Genomic DNA, 15,023 nt, shown 5'->3' with positions numbered 1-15,023 from the left:
ACTACTTTCCTGACAAAGATCTTGTTGGCAAATGCAGGAAAGCAAAATACCTTTTTTTCAGCTTGTGTTGATCAAGCTGTTTTTGATGATGCATGCTGGCTTCTCTAGTCAGATTCCCTTCTGGAGTTGTCCATGGCTTCTACACAGATTTAACATGTATACACTGTCCTTGAGATATACTGCCTTTTAAATTATTCAGGAAGTAGCCTTGCCTCTCTTCTAAACATTGTCCTGCTTCCTTGAACATGCAAGGGTTGCTCTGCTCTCTCAGATCAAATGTTACCTTTCTCCCTGGGTGGCCAAATCCTCTTTGAGAGAGTGATCTAGCTGAAAAATACAGCAAAAGAAATAAATAAGGAATCTCTCCTTCCCCCAAGGCAGTTGAGTCTTCCCCATGTGGTTTACAGTGTAGCAGCACAACTGGCAGAACACAAAGGTGATCCAGGGATGTGGAAAAGTACGCAGGGAAAGATGATGGATATAGTGGCTCTAGCAATGGTGGGCTTTGATTTCAGTAGGCCGCTTAAATGGAAAGCATCTCCATCAACATACCCTCATATTTTACATTATTTTGTACATTAGAGAATTGTACTTGCATCATGGTTTAACCCTGGTGTCTCAGAGCAAATTTAGAATCTGCTGACTATGACAGTTTGTCACAGGCGAGGCTTTAGACCGTTTAAAGAACCACCATGAAAGGTAGCAGCAAAAGTAGTTTTACTGAAGTAGAATTTTGTAAAAGTGAGACTTAACAAAGTCCAATGGCAAGGTTCACTCTATTACTTATTTCACAGAGGATATAATAATAATTCAAAGTTACCAATACAAAATCTTGGTACACTATAATATAAGGTTATGTGTGATATCGATCACTTACCAAAGATCTGCGGTCGGTAAGGGGTGTCTCAGCCTCAAGGAGTAACGTTGAGAGGTGTCCCAGCTCAAGGGGAGGTCACCGCTGTGCAGCCCACTCCTTAGCAGGGATTGCTAAAAAACCCAGCTCACTCGGGCTGTCAGATTTATGGAATGAAGTGGTTGGCTCATAATCAAATTGCACGTGATGAAAAAGGGTAAGCGAGAGACTCCTTGTACCCACAACTTTGTTCCTTGACAAATTAATCTTGGAAGAACCACTGGCTATTCATGTGTTAATCATATGATCGGTGTTCTGGTTTCCAAGCTTATGCATCAATGCTCACCATGTCACCCTGTTCTTGTGGGGGTTTTCAGAGAACAGGTTGGAACTAGAGAAGTTCATGGCCTGGTCGTGGCCTAGGCCTTTACTTCCTTGGGAGCCTGAATCAAGCTAACACTAGTTTGGTCAAGGAGTTGAGTGCATCCGTCACACCTGGCTGGTGACTAAGCCCCACGCAGCCACTTGCTCACTCCTCCACAGTGGGATGGGGGAGAGAATTGGAAGAGTAAAAGAAAGAAAACTCATGGGCTGACATAAAGACAGTTTAATAGGTAAAGCAAAAGCTGTGCACGTAAGCAAAGCAAAACAAGGAAACCATTCACCACTTCCTGTGGGCAGGCAGGTGTTCAGCCATCTCCAGGACAGCAGGGCTCATCATATGTAATGGTGACTTGGAAAGACAAACGCCGTCACTCCAAACATCCCCCCTTCCTTCTTCTTCCCCCAGGTTCGCGTTCTGAGCACGACGTCCTGTGGTCTGGAATATCCCTTGGGTCAGTCGGGGTCAGCTGTCCTGGCTGTGTCCCCTCCCAACTCCTTGTGCCCCCCCAGTCTCCTCGCTGGTGGGGGGAGAAGCAGAAAAGCCCTTGACTCTGTGTAAGCCCTGCTCAGCAGAAACGAAAACATCCCTGTGTTATCAACACTGTTTTCAGCACAAATCCAAAACATAACCCCATACTAGTTACTATGAAGAAATTTAACTCTATACCAGCCAAAACCAGTACAACTTGTTACAGAAACAAATGGGATGCGTGTGTCCATCATTACTAATTGTGTATTTGTGTGTATGTTATGTGTGTCTGGTAATTGCAGGCTATGATAGTGCTGGGTAGATTTCCTCTTCATCCTACTCTTTGTCTCTTCTTTCCCTCTACCCAAGCTAGTTATCCAGGGTTTAGTCCTGTTGTGTTTACTCATTACTCTTCTTTCTCTTTTTTCCTCTTACTCGCCCAAAGGGAGAAGGGAGTAGTGTGAACTCGCCATCTTCTGCTATTATTGAGAATTTGTATCTAGCAGATCCAGATGCCACCATATCTTTCCAGGCTGGCTCACATCATTACCAGCTCAATTTTAAAGGTACTCATTTTGAAGGTTCTCATTTACAACTATGCAGTGCTTTAAAAAGACTAACCTGCCAGCTATCCCAGGTTTTAGAAGCTATGACTTCTTTTACTAATACTACCAGATTTACTGATTGGAAGGAGAAGTGAGGTAGTGATGGCCCAGAGGAAATTCCTTACAAAAGTAACCTTCCCCCTTATTCCTTGACACTATCCAGACTCACATTGGACCAGAAGTAAAAAGACTTGTAGTCTTCACATAAAGTCATAGTAAACCTTAAGTAAAGTGAGTTAACCCTATGGATACTAAAAATGAAAAATCGGGCATCTTCCTGTGCTGCTGGAGCAACATTTAAAGAGCATGAATGACGTAAGGGAGCAAGCAAGATAGGCGCAGGATAAATACCAGAGTTACAGGAAGGACAAGAAACTTACGTAGGCTTTGCACAACTATTCTTCAGCAGATAGAATTGACAATGAATATGTACTTCTCATTAATGAATGACTCTCATTAATTAATGACCCCATCTTGTACACTTATTCATGACTTTTTCTTTTGCCTTCCCTTTTCTCCTCAAGAAATGACCCAGACAAACATCTCTTTTAAAACTCGAAGAAAGGTCTGCAGGCGACCGAAGTTTGTGTCTTCTGAAGATGTGCAAAAGATAAGGAAAGGGTAAATGATTCTCTCTAAGTTGTTGTGTTTTCGTATTTCAGAAGTAATTATAAGGCAAAATGGCTGCCAGTGCTGGCAGTAATTGTGCAAAGAATGCAGCTGTTGCTAGAGGAAAACATATCCATTTGACCGAACAGAAGCTATATCACAAGCTGCCAGCTTGGTGCATCACCTGGTTTCTGGGGTACATGTTACTCCAGGTACCACATCCACAGGACTGGTGATGGACAGTTGTTTCTTAAAAAAGCAAGTGAAGAGGACCGTGGCAATTGAATGGCAGCATGCAAGGCCATTCACAGGCTGAGGCTGTTTCCCAGTTTTTGTGGTATATTTTGTTTATTTTTAAATGTAGGAATTAGCCAAAGGCGATGCTGCCAATTTGAATGTTCAGAGTAGTACTAGAATTGCTAAAAGTTTGGTTTCTATCTGTTTGCAAACAGCCAGAGGGATTCTGCTATTCCAAAGCAAGTCTGTCCTGTCCACTGGGATCAATCTGCACTGCCTGACTTGGGATACAAGGTATCTTCCCCCCGGCCCCTCCCCGCCCCCCCCCCCCCCCCCGCCCCCCCGCCTTGTAATTCTGATGCAAAAGCATGATTTGAAGGAGGAGGATGCTTAACTGAAGCAATTATAACTGGGTAGATGCTAAAAAGGGACAGGAGTGTTCTCTTGAGTGTCTGTGCTAAAGATCTAGGTGGTCTCCCAAGAGCTCCTGAAAAAGGTGCTAAATTCCCATGAACTTCATCTGTATTTTGGCATCTATTTACATACAAACCCAAAACTCAACAAATTAAAGACTTTTTTTTTTTTTTCTGTTAAAAATGAAGGAATGGCTTATTTTGGTGACTTAGTGGACCAGTTAAGCAACGGGCTTCTATGAAGCGTGTATTTCTTCTGGGCTGAGACCAAACCCTTTCTGTGTAGGCTGTTAAAAAGCCATCCAATAATAACACCATCATGGCTGTTGGTGGATGAAGTTTGGACTGGAGATCTAGGAAAGGGAATCTCTATATGCTCTTTCAAGTCACCCAGTACTGTCACATACATCACAGATCTGAGCACAGACCATGGCCTCAAGGAATGGCAGTAATAAAGAGTTACAGCTAATAATATAAAAAAATATTTGCAGTGATCTCTTCAACAAAACAAACCCTTGTCAGCCCAAAGTCTATGTTCCTGTTTGGCCTACCAAGACCAAAAATGTGCAGGTGGTTTTTAAATTACTAGGTCTAATGGTATTAACCAGCAGTCCTTCTGGAAGAGCAAACCAGACTGTGGAAGTACTACAGTATGCTATAAAAAAGGCTTTTGAGTGTTACACTTGTCTTTTTTTATAGTGGCTTTGACCCTGATTAAGGAACGGCACATAACATGGAGCAGAAGAGGTTTTCCTTGTTGACTGTGTCACAGAATCTTGTATGATGCTGACCAACTTGTATTGGCACAGATATCTTGATGGCTAGGGGCAGGATAGAAGTAATATCATATTTCCTAACTGGGAATTCTTTCTGGCTAGTTTCAGTTGACAGAGAGCTCCATTGCTATTCTCACTCTTTGTATTTTATTTTCCCTGGTGTAATTACATTGGCAGTGGCATGAGAACCAGAAGTATCATGTCTCTTAGCTTCCGTAGGCTGTTTCTGTTATTCTGCTTTGTGCTGAATGTTTCATTTTACCCTGACTACCCTCTTATGTTGGATATGCCTTACTCGGTGTAATGCCAGTATCTGGCCATGCGTGTATATAGCAAATTCATCTACAGTTCTGAAGAAAAATCAATGGATAAAATTTAAGTCAACTGCTCTGTACATTAGCTCGCTTCAAATAGCTGTTTTTCACAATTAGCAAAAACCCCTAGTTTTTCAAGTCTGTAAAATGTCAGGTGTCCAGCACCTGCTGAATGAACTAATAATGAGTTTGTGTGGGAATCTGGCGGCCAGACCTGTTGAAGATTTGGGCCTGTGATATTTTGAGCTCTGTTAAAATAATAAAGGATATAGCTAATCAGCTCTTCCCTTGGCTTATCAGCAGCTTAACTGATTAACATAAGATTAAATTTTTCAAAAGAATGCCAGGAAGACAGGTAGCTCATTTCTCCTCAGGCCTCGGAGTTGCATGTATCTTAACTGCTTCCCTTATTTACTCTGAAGACTTCAGTCTGAATTTTAATTGAGTCTGGTTTTTCGTGTGTTTCTGGAGTCATTGAGGTGGTTGTGAGAGGCTTTGGAATGCGATGCGCAGATCCATGGTATCACTGATGGTACTTGTGGGGATGTGTGAAATAGGAAGATCATCTTGTTCCCCAGAGCTCAGTTTGCTTGCTGAGTTGGCACCTAAGAAAACCATCTTTTAATTTGTAAACTGAGTGGCTTTCATAGGAAAGGAGAAGTTAATTCTGCACCTAAACAGTGACAAAGCCCATAGTACCTGTTGGTGCTAAAAGTGAAAGCCTGGTCTGGATTAAATATTTCTGTGGGGTCCTAAGCCCATTTTTTTTGCAGTAGGTAACATTGGGACTGGCTGGGATTCTGTATGCATGTGGTGTCCATTGTAAGATCTGACAATTACGACTTGATGAGTTCCCTTCTCTTTAGACATTGACAAATAATCATGGCAAAATTTGCTGTGCTGGAAGTGATCCATTTTAAAAAGGAACACCTATACGAGATAGGGAGAAAGTAATCTTTGCTTAAAAAGAACAGCTCTGGTTTGGTAATATTGCTTATTTTTTGAGTGTTGCAGTGTCTTAATCTGTAAGTCATTTGGAATCATAGTTCTATAGAAAGTAGAGTGTATGAAATGCACAATGGAAATTGGTAACACCAATTGGAAAGTTGGTGTGAATGTCTTCTGTCTTTGTTTAACAGAAAAAGTGTAATTAGTAGTTGGTAAGCTTTTCAAAGGCAAAAAAAAAAGAATTGATACTGTTTTGGAACTTCATGCTGGTTTTTAAATTGTATCTTTAATGTACGACAGAGAAATGTGTGCAACGAATGTGTGGTTTTATGTCAGAGGATTAGTCTTCGTGTGGCTGCTATGTTGCTGAATCCTGACACGCATGCCAAAGATTGCTGTTCTGTAACAGGAATTGGCACTGATGCAACATGAAGAGTCTGTGTACTTCATTAGTTCTGGCTGGGTCACCATCACTAATACAAACTATGCTGCTTCCAAAGCCTAAGTTAACCAGAGATCACAGTTTGATATCACAGACCGCTGTTCTTGTACAGTCATGCGCTAATAGAAATTATTGTCAGGGCAGCGATTCTTTCTCTGCCTCAGAAAATCCACTCCTTGCTAGTGGGTTAGCAAATGCTTATGCTCTCTAGGAATTTTCCTTTTTAGGTCTGAAGATGAAGAGCTAAAGAAGTTCTGTTGTTATGAAATATCAACCTGCAACAGCAATGTGGTGTTACTCTTTATTAGCAGGGGAAACCTCTTTGGGGAAATAAGGACAATCCCACAAAGTTTTCATGCAAAAGAGAACTGGCTTTGTTGCTTGGGAGGCCATCATATGATAAAATAATTGAAGTACCTTTCTTACAGGATTAGGCCTTGTACCATGTGGCTGACCCTCTGTTTTACCCAGAAAAGTTACGATTTCTCAGTAAATAGATGCAGCATAGCAAAAGCATAGTTGTAGTCCAAATAAGAATTGTTTATGTATAAATAAAAGATGTAGTAATGAAATACAGTGACATAATTTTAATCTTGTAAGTGATGGTAAGCAACTTGAGCTGTGGTGTCACAGAGTATGCAGATGATAAATACTTGCCCTTCCAAATTGTTTTATGTGTTGTAAAGAAGCTTTGGAAAATACTCTTGTATTAAGACATGGGAAACTTCATTCAACCTTGTAAAAGCTTTTTTATAAATTCAAAGAAATAATTCTTCCTTGTGCAGCTGCCTTTATACTTAATCCCTAGAAGACTTTCCTGTGATAGGCCTCTTCGTCAGTAAGTACTTAATGCACAAGCTGGACATGGTATCCAGAAAAACACTTCTTTATTTATATGCAGCTGTGAAATATAAGTCCTATTTTTATCTCCTCACTAAACTCAGCCTTGTAAAATGTGGAGCTTTTGCCTGACAGGTTAAGATGTTGGCATCATATTACCTCCTAGGATGACCACAGCTTTCCTGCTTAAAACACATCTTTGATATGTGGAATGTTGAGTATTTCAATTTAAGTCATTTTGAGTCCCCACTAGGCTTAGGCAGCAGTAAAGTGGAAAGTATTACCAAGTGACCTCAGTCTGCCAGCATTATGCATTTTCAGTCAAGTTTATGGGAGATAAGTGTCTATTCTAGAAGATTAAAGACAGATATTACTTTGGAGAAAAAAATGGAAAATTTATGTATGACATAAGCAAGTAGAAGAGCTCGAATCATGTTTTAATTATGTTTTGCCTTACCTTTTCTTTGGGGAAAAATGTGCATTTCTTGATGGATTTTTAAACACAATAAGCATGGATAAATAGACATTGTTTCCTTTAGGAAAGGAGGAGATGTATTTGCTTAAGCAGGTATTTAGTGTAACATTCCTATTAGAATCTTAATTGTTCTCTTATGTGTAGAAAAGTAGCTTTTTTTTTTCTTCCCTTAAGTCTGTATTTAAGTGCAAATTTCCAAGTTTTAATTTGGAAAATTAAGGAGCTACGATGCTGGGTGGTTGTATGTATTTTGTTTGTTTCATCTTTAATAGCTGAGGCTCCCTTAAATGTCTGGTTACAAATGATACTGTTATCGTAACATCTTTTGTTCTTGATCAGCTTTATATATAACACTGATATTATCTGCAGTAATCAGTCAAGTTTTCTTTTTTGAAATTGCCATTTCATTGAGATTTAAAGTTACAAGTGTCAACTCTTACTTGGAGATGTAAAACATTTAATTGATCCTTTTGCTTTGAGCATCCTTCCTGAAGAGAGGTGAGGTGTCCTTGCAAAGCAGGAGTGACATACTAATTTACATATTAAGTGTCTGTCCTAATAAGTCACATAGTCACAATCCAAAGCATTAAATTAACCTTCAAAAGTATAGTTTGGGGACCCTTCTGAAAGCGTATCTGCTGTAATTAGGCTTCTGCATGTTACGAGCTAACTGAAGGCTCATGTCTTCTTTTCCTTTTGTTTCTATTTTATAGGCAGTGGAGGTCAGTAATACAACCTCTGAATACAACAGAATAAAGCAACTGTTTCATCAGACTATGAAAAACTACAAGGTCCTTAAAATACAGAGGATTCAGAATCCATCCCTCTGGAAAGTGTTTCAGTGGTTAGTGTTTGTTTCCACATCCTTATGGGGAGGGAGTCTCCAAGAGCTGGTGTCCTATAGCTACTTCCTAGGAAAGAAAAGACTTTACCACCTCTGCTTTAACACAACTGGTATTTCCTTCTTAGGAGCAGTTTCAGGAGTGAAATTAAGTGTTTAAGGCCACCAGAGAATGCGATGCTCCTGGGGGGAGGTTCCCTTTGCATGGCTCCTTGGAAGATGGGGGGAGGACATGAATGACGCAAAATTGAGATGAGGATACCCACAGTAATGTGGAATAGTGTATGGATTGTCTCGGGGATTGAACAGTTAACTGCCTGCTGTGCATGTGTTCTGTCTGCTAACAAAAGTTTATCCATCAGAACATATGAAATACTTGCTAAAAAAGAAGTGAGCAAAGGTAAAGGTTGCTAGGTCTGTCTGTCTCTCTCTCTTTTTTCTTTTTTTTTTCTTTTTTCTCCTCAGTCAGATTTATTTAAGTCTTTCTCAAGAGTCTGAGTACCCTTGCTGAATTAAGTCAGCACTCACTGAGAAAGAGTCCTTGTGCTTTAACTTAATGGTCCCTGAGTTCCAGAGCTCCTTTCTGGTTTTCAACATCTGCATCAGTGATACTGAACTACAGGTACTTATGCCAAGCTAGACACCAACAGTTTTGAGCTGGTACTAGTGACATGACCACGTTCAAGTTAATTTGGTAGCAGATTAAGGTGTTGCATAGAACAGTTGTCTAGTTTAAAACAAAAGCAGATACCCAATAGAAGTATTCAAGGAATGTATGGAATGGTAATGGAAAAAAATACTGCTCAAATAAGTACTTTCACCTGTGCAGTGACTGAACCCAGGAAGTTATCACTAATAATTTCATAAAACCTCTTCATCTAGCAAAACTTAAGACACTTAAAAACATGTGGTAGAGCATACTCTTTATCCTCCTCCAAAGAGATAATTAAGCTTAATTATCTGGTTAGCTAACCAGGCAGAGTTTAACACTGTCAGGTTCGCAATCAACAAGTTTCAATCCATTGCTCGTAACTTTTCATTTATGCAGTTTACAAGCTGGAAGGATTCTCCCCTCTCCCTGGCTCTGTTTACTTGGTAGCCGATAACTTCCTGAAGAATATCACTGTCCTGGCCACTTTGACAGCTTCTGAAAATCTGCGGGATGTCTGGATGCTGTGAAATATTGATGGGAGATACTAGTTGAGCCTTCCGTTACGATTCCTCTTTTGACACTGGTCATAGATCAGTCTGACTCTGGCCTAAATCAGTAAGGTCTTCAGTGGTGAAGGAAGGCTGTTTCTCTCCTGGCTCTGTCTCCTCAGCTGCGCTGATCTCACCGAGGGGCAGGAGCTCAGGGAGTGTGGCAGTCTGGGTTCACCAGGGGAATGAAGAACAAGCTGCCTCTAGTGCTTGCCCACTGCTGGAGCGTGGAGGCTCTGCAGTTAGTACAACCTCTGCTCCCCAGGGAGTTTGGGGCTGGGAAGGGACAAGAGACATTAAAGCAGAACTAGTAGGACCCTACAGAAGAGCAAAAGGTTGGTACAGTGGGGGCTGTAATAGTGTCAATGCTTACTTAGATTCACTGAAGAAAGCCAGAATTACCTAGAATTGCTGGGCAGTGGTATCAATATATTGCTCATCTTGTAATTGTTCATCATACTGCTAGTCTGTCTCATCTTCCAAGCTGAGAGAAAAAGCAGACTGGAAATCTCATCCAGCTGATATTTACATATACATTATATACTTCTTTTTTTTAAAACCCTTTCTCCCTTTTCTTCCATGGCTCACACTCTCCTCCCCTGTGTTTTTCTTTTAGGCAAAAGGAGCAGATGAAAAGGGAAAATGGAGGGAAGGAAGTAAGTGAAAGGCTCCTGTTCCACGGAACCAAGATCTCCTTTGTGGAAGCCATCTGTACTCACAACTTTGACTGGAGAATTTGTGGAAGCAATGGAACTAGCTATGGAAAGGGTATGTAGGAAGTGGCTCTGTGTGTTAGCTGTCTACTTAGACTCCCCTGATACGAGAACAATCAAAGTTTTGAAGGCTTTAGCTATAGGGGGGGAGGGGGGGGGGGGAGGTAGGAATTGGTATTATGATCTTCCTTCCCTCTGGAGAGGACAAGGATTTGCTTTGTGCGGGGGTGAGTCTTTACGCAAGGTGTTAAGAGAATTAATGTAGGGATTTGAAAAGCCTCTGTTGCTGTAGGTGGGATATTCTGAAGGCACAAGGTCATAATTTGAACTTGCCAGAGAAATGGCTGCTAGTCTTCATGGCAGGGAGCAAGAAGGGTGTGCATTCCCTCAGTATGGTCATGCAGGGTCCTCATGTTTTCTTGTCTATACCTCTCATCGTAACACACATACCTGTAGTGTTTTTATGTTTGGGGTTTTTAAAAATTATTCCTAGAATAGCAAATTCTGAATGGAAATTATGAGGCAAAATCCGTTCTCTTGTAAAAATTCCTATGGTATTATGTAAACTGAGTAAGAGGAGACCTGAAAGTTGGGTCAAATATCTCCTGAAACACAAGGGGATGGTCAGTTTTCGCTGTCACTTTATGCATATTCCTTCTAACCATGTTTTCATATCATTTTCTAGGAAGTTACTTTGCTAGAGATGCTTCCTATTCCCATGCATACTGTCAGCCTGCGGTGAAGACAAAGATCATGTTCGTGGCTCGTGTATTGGTTGGAGATTATGTTAAAGGCAATGCAGCCTATGTTCGCCCCCCGACAAAGTCTGTTGATGGGCTTCGGTTTTATGACAGCTGTGTGGACAATGAGTTAAATCCATCCATTTTTGTTGTGTTTGAAAAATACCAGATTTACCCAGAGTATACGATAGAGTATAAGGAGGAAGCAGAAAAATGTATTGTATCATAGAGGGATCGGAGCTGTTCGTATCCCTCATCTTATTTTCCGTATTGCAGGTGTTGTCATACTTGGCGACTTCTTTCTTTTTAATGCGATCCTTTGGAATGTTAATCCAAAGAATTTCTGTATTGAGGAGGATTGGTAAAACAGATGTTAAATCTGTTTAGACTAATTGCCTTGTCTTCTCCTCTTCCTCTCTTAAATGAAGCATAGACATTTGGGTAACCATAGCAGAAAAATCAGAATCGTGGGATGGGAAATTGAAAGTCATGACTTCTGTGGGCAAATAATTGTAAATGCATTTTCTTACAAATAGAGAGAATTCTTTGCAAACAGTTCAGTTAAGAGAAAAATCAGCAGTACAGTAGTTTTAAAGCAAACTCTCAAGTTTTTAGTAGTCAAAGATTCTTTTCAGTGCAGAATACAGCTGTTCTTGATCCTATCACAATTCTAAACAAGTCAGTGTATGTAAGAATGACTTGACTTAGTTTTCAAAGTTAACGCTTTGCTTGTTAATGCTGATACTAATTTCAAGTTTAAAATGGTAAAACAAAAAAATAAAAAGCTTATTTTAAATCCATGTCATAAGTGCTCAAGTGGAGAAGTTCATCTGTACAATGGCAGCTACTGTTCGGATCAGAAAATCATTGGATCAGAAACTTTTTGCAGATCCACAGTAACTTGCTGTGTGACCTACGCAAAAATAGGTGAAACTGTAAAAATCACAACATATGAATAAGCAGGTACTGATAGTTGGTAGTTTGGCTGCAACTAATGGCCGTAAGTATATAAAAACTGTGTCACAACAAGCCAGACTTTCAAATGAATGTGGCCACGTATTTTCTCAATGTGAGCATTTGCTTAGCAAATGCTATAGGACAGGAGAAACATCTTAATCATTGATATTTTCTGTCCTATTTGTATACGTTAATTTTCATTTTTCCAGAAATATGACATGACTGGAAAAGACCAGTTATGTTCTCTCGAGGCCAGTGGTAGAACTGCTGTCCCAAGACACTTCGTATATGTGTTTTGTTGCCCACATTGCATTGGGCAACTCTCTGAGAACTCACAAGTGCAGTTCCTCTTCATGTTTTGACGTCGCTGTGCGTGATCCTGGATACTGCTTCCCTGGGTCTGTTTTTTTGATACACTTGCTTTGTCTTTGTCAGAGTGATGTACAAACCTACTGACAGTGGTTAAGTTCTTTTTTATTAACTTACATGCTTTTTGTTGTCCCAAAAAGAAAATATAGAAACTCTGTGAGAGTTTCTACTGGATTTTAATACGGAGTTTGTAAGTTAATCGAACTGAAGACCCTCTGTAGAAAGATGTCTCATTCAGGCAGCCTAGCTGTTGAGAGGGAAACTGTTGCTGAGGACAGAAGAGCAGTTAACTTTTGCTTTCAGAAAAGCTTTACAGTAACACAAATACCCTCCCAGTTATTTGCGTCTTCGATGCAAATCTGTCAAACGCTTATACTACTCAAAGTTTGCAAGTTACCAAGAAGATGGGGAAATGTATTAAAACTAGGAAATCTTATTAAAATTACTGTCGTAGAACTAAATGAAAACATGAGTCAGTAATGCATTAAAAGGGGAAGATTTTACCACTTTTTAAGATCTCTCTCTTTTGCTTGCGTGTAGAGTTCCTGAATCATAGAGTTTTGCCATATTTGCAAATAAAATGTGTTTTCACTCACTTTTTGCTTCTTAGTGTGCAGTTTGTCTCCATACACAAACTTATAGCACAACTAAACAGACCTAGTGAACTAACCACTTAATACCTGTCCTGAGTGTCTTCCTTTCACACAGTGCTGCACTTCCTCCCACCCCCATAAGCTACAAGACAGGTAAGTGTATGGAGAATGCCAGTGAGATGCTGACAACTTAAGATCAGTCCAAATCACAAAATCTAGAGGAAGAACAAGGGAAGAAATGGCAACTCCAGTGATGTGCTTCACACTGTCAAAACTGCACTTCCATAGGCCTGGCTAGGGGTACAACTCTCTTGTGCGCAGGATATTGGCTATTTAATTGGTGGCTGGGTTAGACTATAGATGAGAGCTGCTCTGGGGAAGGAAGACAACAACTTCGGTCTGGGTAACTAAGCTGAAGAGGGAAGAGAGCTAGAAAAAACATACTGTGAATGCAGGAGGATGGAGCACAAAGGAAAAAAGGTTCTCCCACCTACTGGCACCTCAGCCTCTTCCTAACTGATGCCAAGAAAAACACCTTGCAAGAGAAATTCTGAGCTTGCCACAGGCTGACAGTAATCCTTTGCCTTTTGAGCATGGTAAAGGCATAGTGTGTGAGAGGAAGGGAATAAATCCTTGTGTGGCAGCTGTGTAGCCACTGGGCTGAGTTATGGTTCCAGTTGTTGCTGCAACAAGCCAGCTTCAAGGTAAGACCAAATCAAAATGTGTTTTCATGATAACCAACAGAATTTTTGAATTAATTTTTTTTTCATTCCTAGTGACTGAGCAGAAACCATATTGGCTTTTTTCTGACAATCCTAGCACTGCATATTGAGACTGCCGCTTGTGGGCCATGTTTTTGTCTGAAATAATATAGCCTATGTGTGATAACAGCACTTTGATTTGGCACTGCTGATGCTTTTCTTGGATTTCTGGGTCGGCTAAAAGCAGGCTATTGACTGCCCTGCTGTATCTGCCTCATTCACTAGCCTTATATTATAATCTGATTAATGGCTTTCAGGGAATTCAATAGATGCAGAACAAGCTTGTTCAGAAAAGGCTAAAAATGCATTTGCTAAGTACCCTTAGCATTCTGTGTTTAATCCAGTAACTTCACCTTCTTCTAGGCATGGCATTATAGGGGCTATTCATGAGCACAGATACTGCTGCTCTTGACTTCTGGATGCCTTCTTTTTGTTCCTGTCTTTAAACTGAGGGAATAACTACTTTTCATGTTTCAAGACACAGAAAGAGTTTAGAGAACAGCACCACAGAAACAGAATGCGTTATGAGCAGCACTACTGTAAATTTTTTATTAAAAAAAAAAATCTTAGCAAGTTTGTTGCATTTTTATCTCCAAATATAATTTTTTTTCCCAGTCTTCCCCTGTGAGCTGGTGTGCCAACCAGCTAGTTTCCTTACAATGAAGCATAGGCCAGATGCAATCCTTGCAGTCAGCTGGTCAGCAGCTCTTTTAGTTGTGTCTCCTCCCTCCACCCCGCCCAAAACCCTTCAAGTATTAAGAGGGAGAGTGGTTTGAGGTATCTGTGAAATGGAATGGTGTGAGCAGAGCTTCCTAGCCCCTGCAAGGCTCTGAGGCTTTGTTTTGGTTCCTGGCACATTCAAGCCTCTGCAAAAAAAGATGCCACGTTGGCAGCGGGTCTGAAAAAGCAAAAGCTGTGAATGCGCAGTCCTCTGCACAGCTGCTCTTTGGGTTCTTGCATCTCAAAGACAAGGCAGCTGTGAGTGGGAGTCTGCAAGAAAAATGCAATGCCATTTTTCAGGAAAAAAGACTTGAGGCCTCAGAACAAGCCCATTCACTGCTGCCAAGTGTTGTCATGGCCTGTGAGACTGCATGGTGGCTGTGCGCAGGTAAGCACAATATCCTCTTGAAAGGTCTTGGGTCAGTAGCTGTGCACACAAAGAAGGTAAAAAAGCTGTCACTTGCAGAGGTTCCTGCAGCTGACTGAAGCCTTTATTTTGTATTTGAAAAGATCTGTACATACGCCTTTATCAGGAAAACATGGGTTGAAAACTTGTTGAAAAAAACATGCTTCGCCCCGGGTTAGTAAATCTGGTCTTGATTTGCGAACAAAAAAAAATGACTCGAAGCCACCATACCTGCTATGGTAGCTGGTCATGATACCACTGATACTGTGGTGCGCTTTCTTCACCAACGAAACTAAGCTGTAGTACTGGAGGGCTTTGGGGTTGAGTGGCAGGAGTCTAGGCAAGGCCTTAGATGATG

The 15,023-nt window shown here is 40.7% G+C and overlaps 1 protein-coding gene across 4 annotated transcripts in view; it reads left to right on the top strand.

Moving 5' to 3' along the window:
* Nucleotides 1-12,780, top strand: part of LOC126047663 (zinc finger CCCH-type antiviral protein 1-like) — a 30,605-nt gene extending 17,825 nt beyond the window's left edge. For all 4 annotated transcript variants that reach the window (XM_049821589.1, XM_049821591.1, XM_049821592.1 and 1 more), the window contains 6 exons: nucleotides 2,152-2,272; nucleotides 2,836-2,932; nucleotides 3,373-3,451; nucleotides 8,079-8,209; nucleotides 10,023-10,174; nucleotides 10,805-12,780. In XM_049821589.1, the coding sequence (XP_049677546.1) occupies nucleotides 2,152-2,272; nucleotides 2,836-2,932; nucleotides 3,373-3,451; nucleotides 8,079-8,209; nucleotides 10,023-10,174; nucleotides 10,805-11,088 (864 nt within the window). In that variant the 3' untranslated portion in view covers nucleotides 11,089-12,780. The remainder of the gene's footprint in view (nucleotides 1-2,151; nucleotides 2,273-2,835; nucleotides 2,933-3,372; nucleotides 3,452-8,078; nucleotides 8,210-10,022; nucleotides 10,175-10,804) is intronic.
* The last annotated feature ends 2,243 nt before the right edge of the window (nucleotides 12,781-15,023 follow it).

The sequence above is a fragment of the Accipiter gentilis genome, chromosome 18, assembly GCF_929443795.1.
Source record: "Accipiter gentilis chromosome 18, bAccGen1.1, whole genome shotgun sequence".
Classification (NCBI taxonomy): domain Eukaryota; kingdom Metazoa; phylum Chordata; class Aves; order Accipitriformes; family Accipitridae; genus Astur; species Astur gentilis.
The sequence above is the reverse complement of the archived record's forward strand: the minus strand, read 5'-3'. Positions and strand labels throughout refer to the sequence as shown.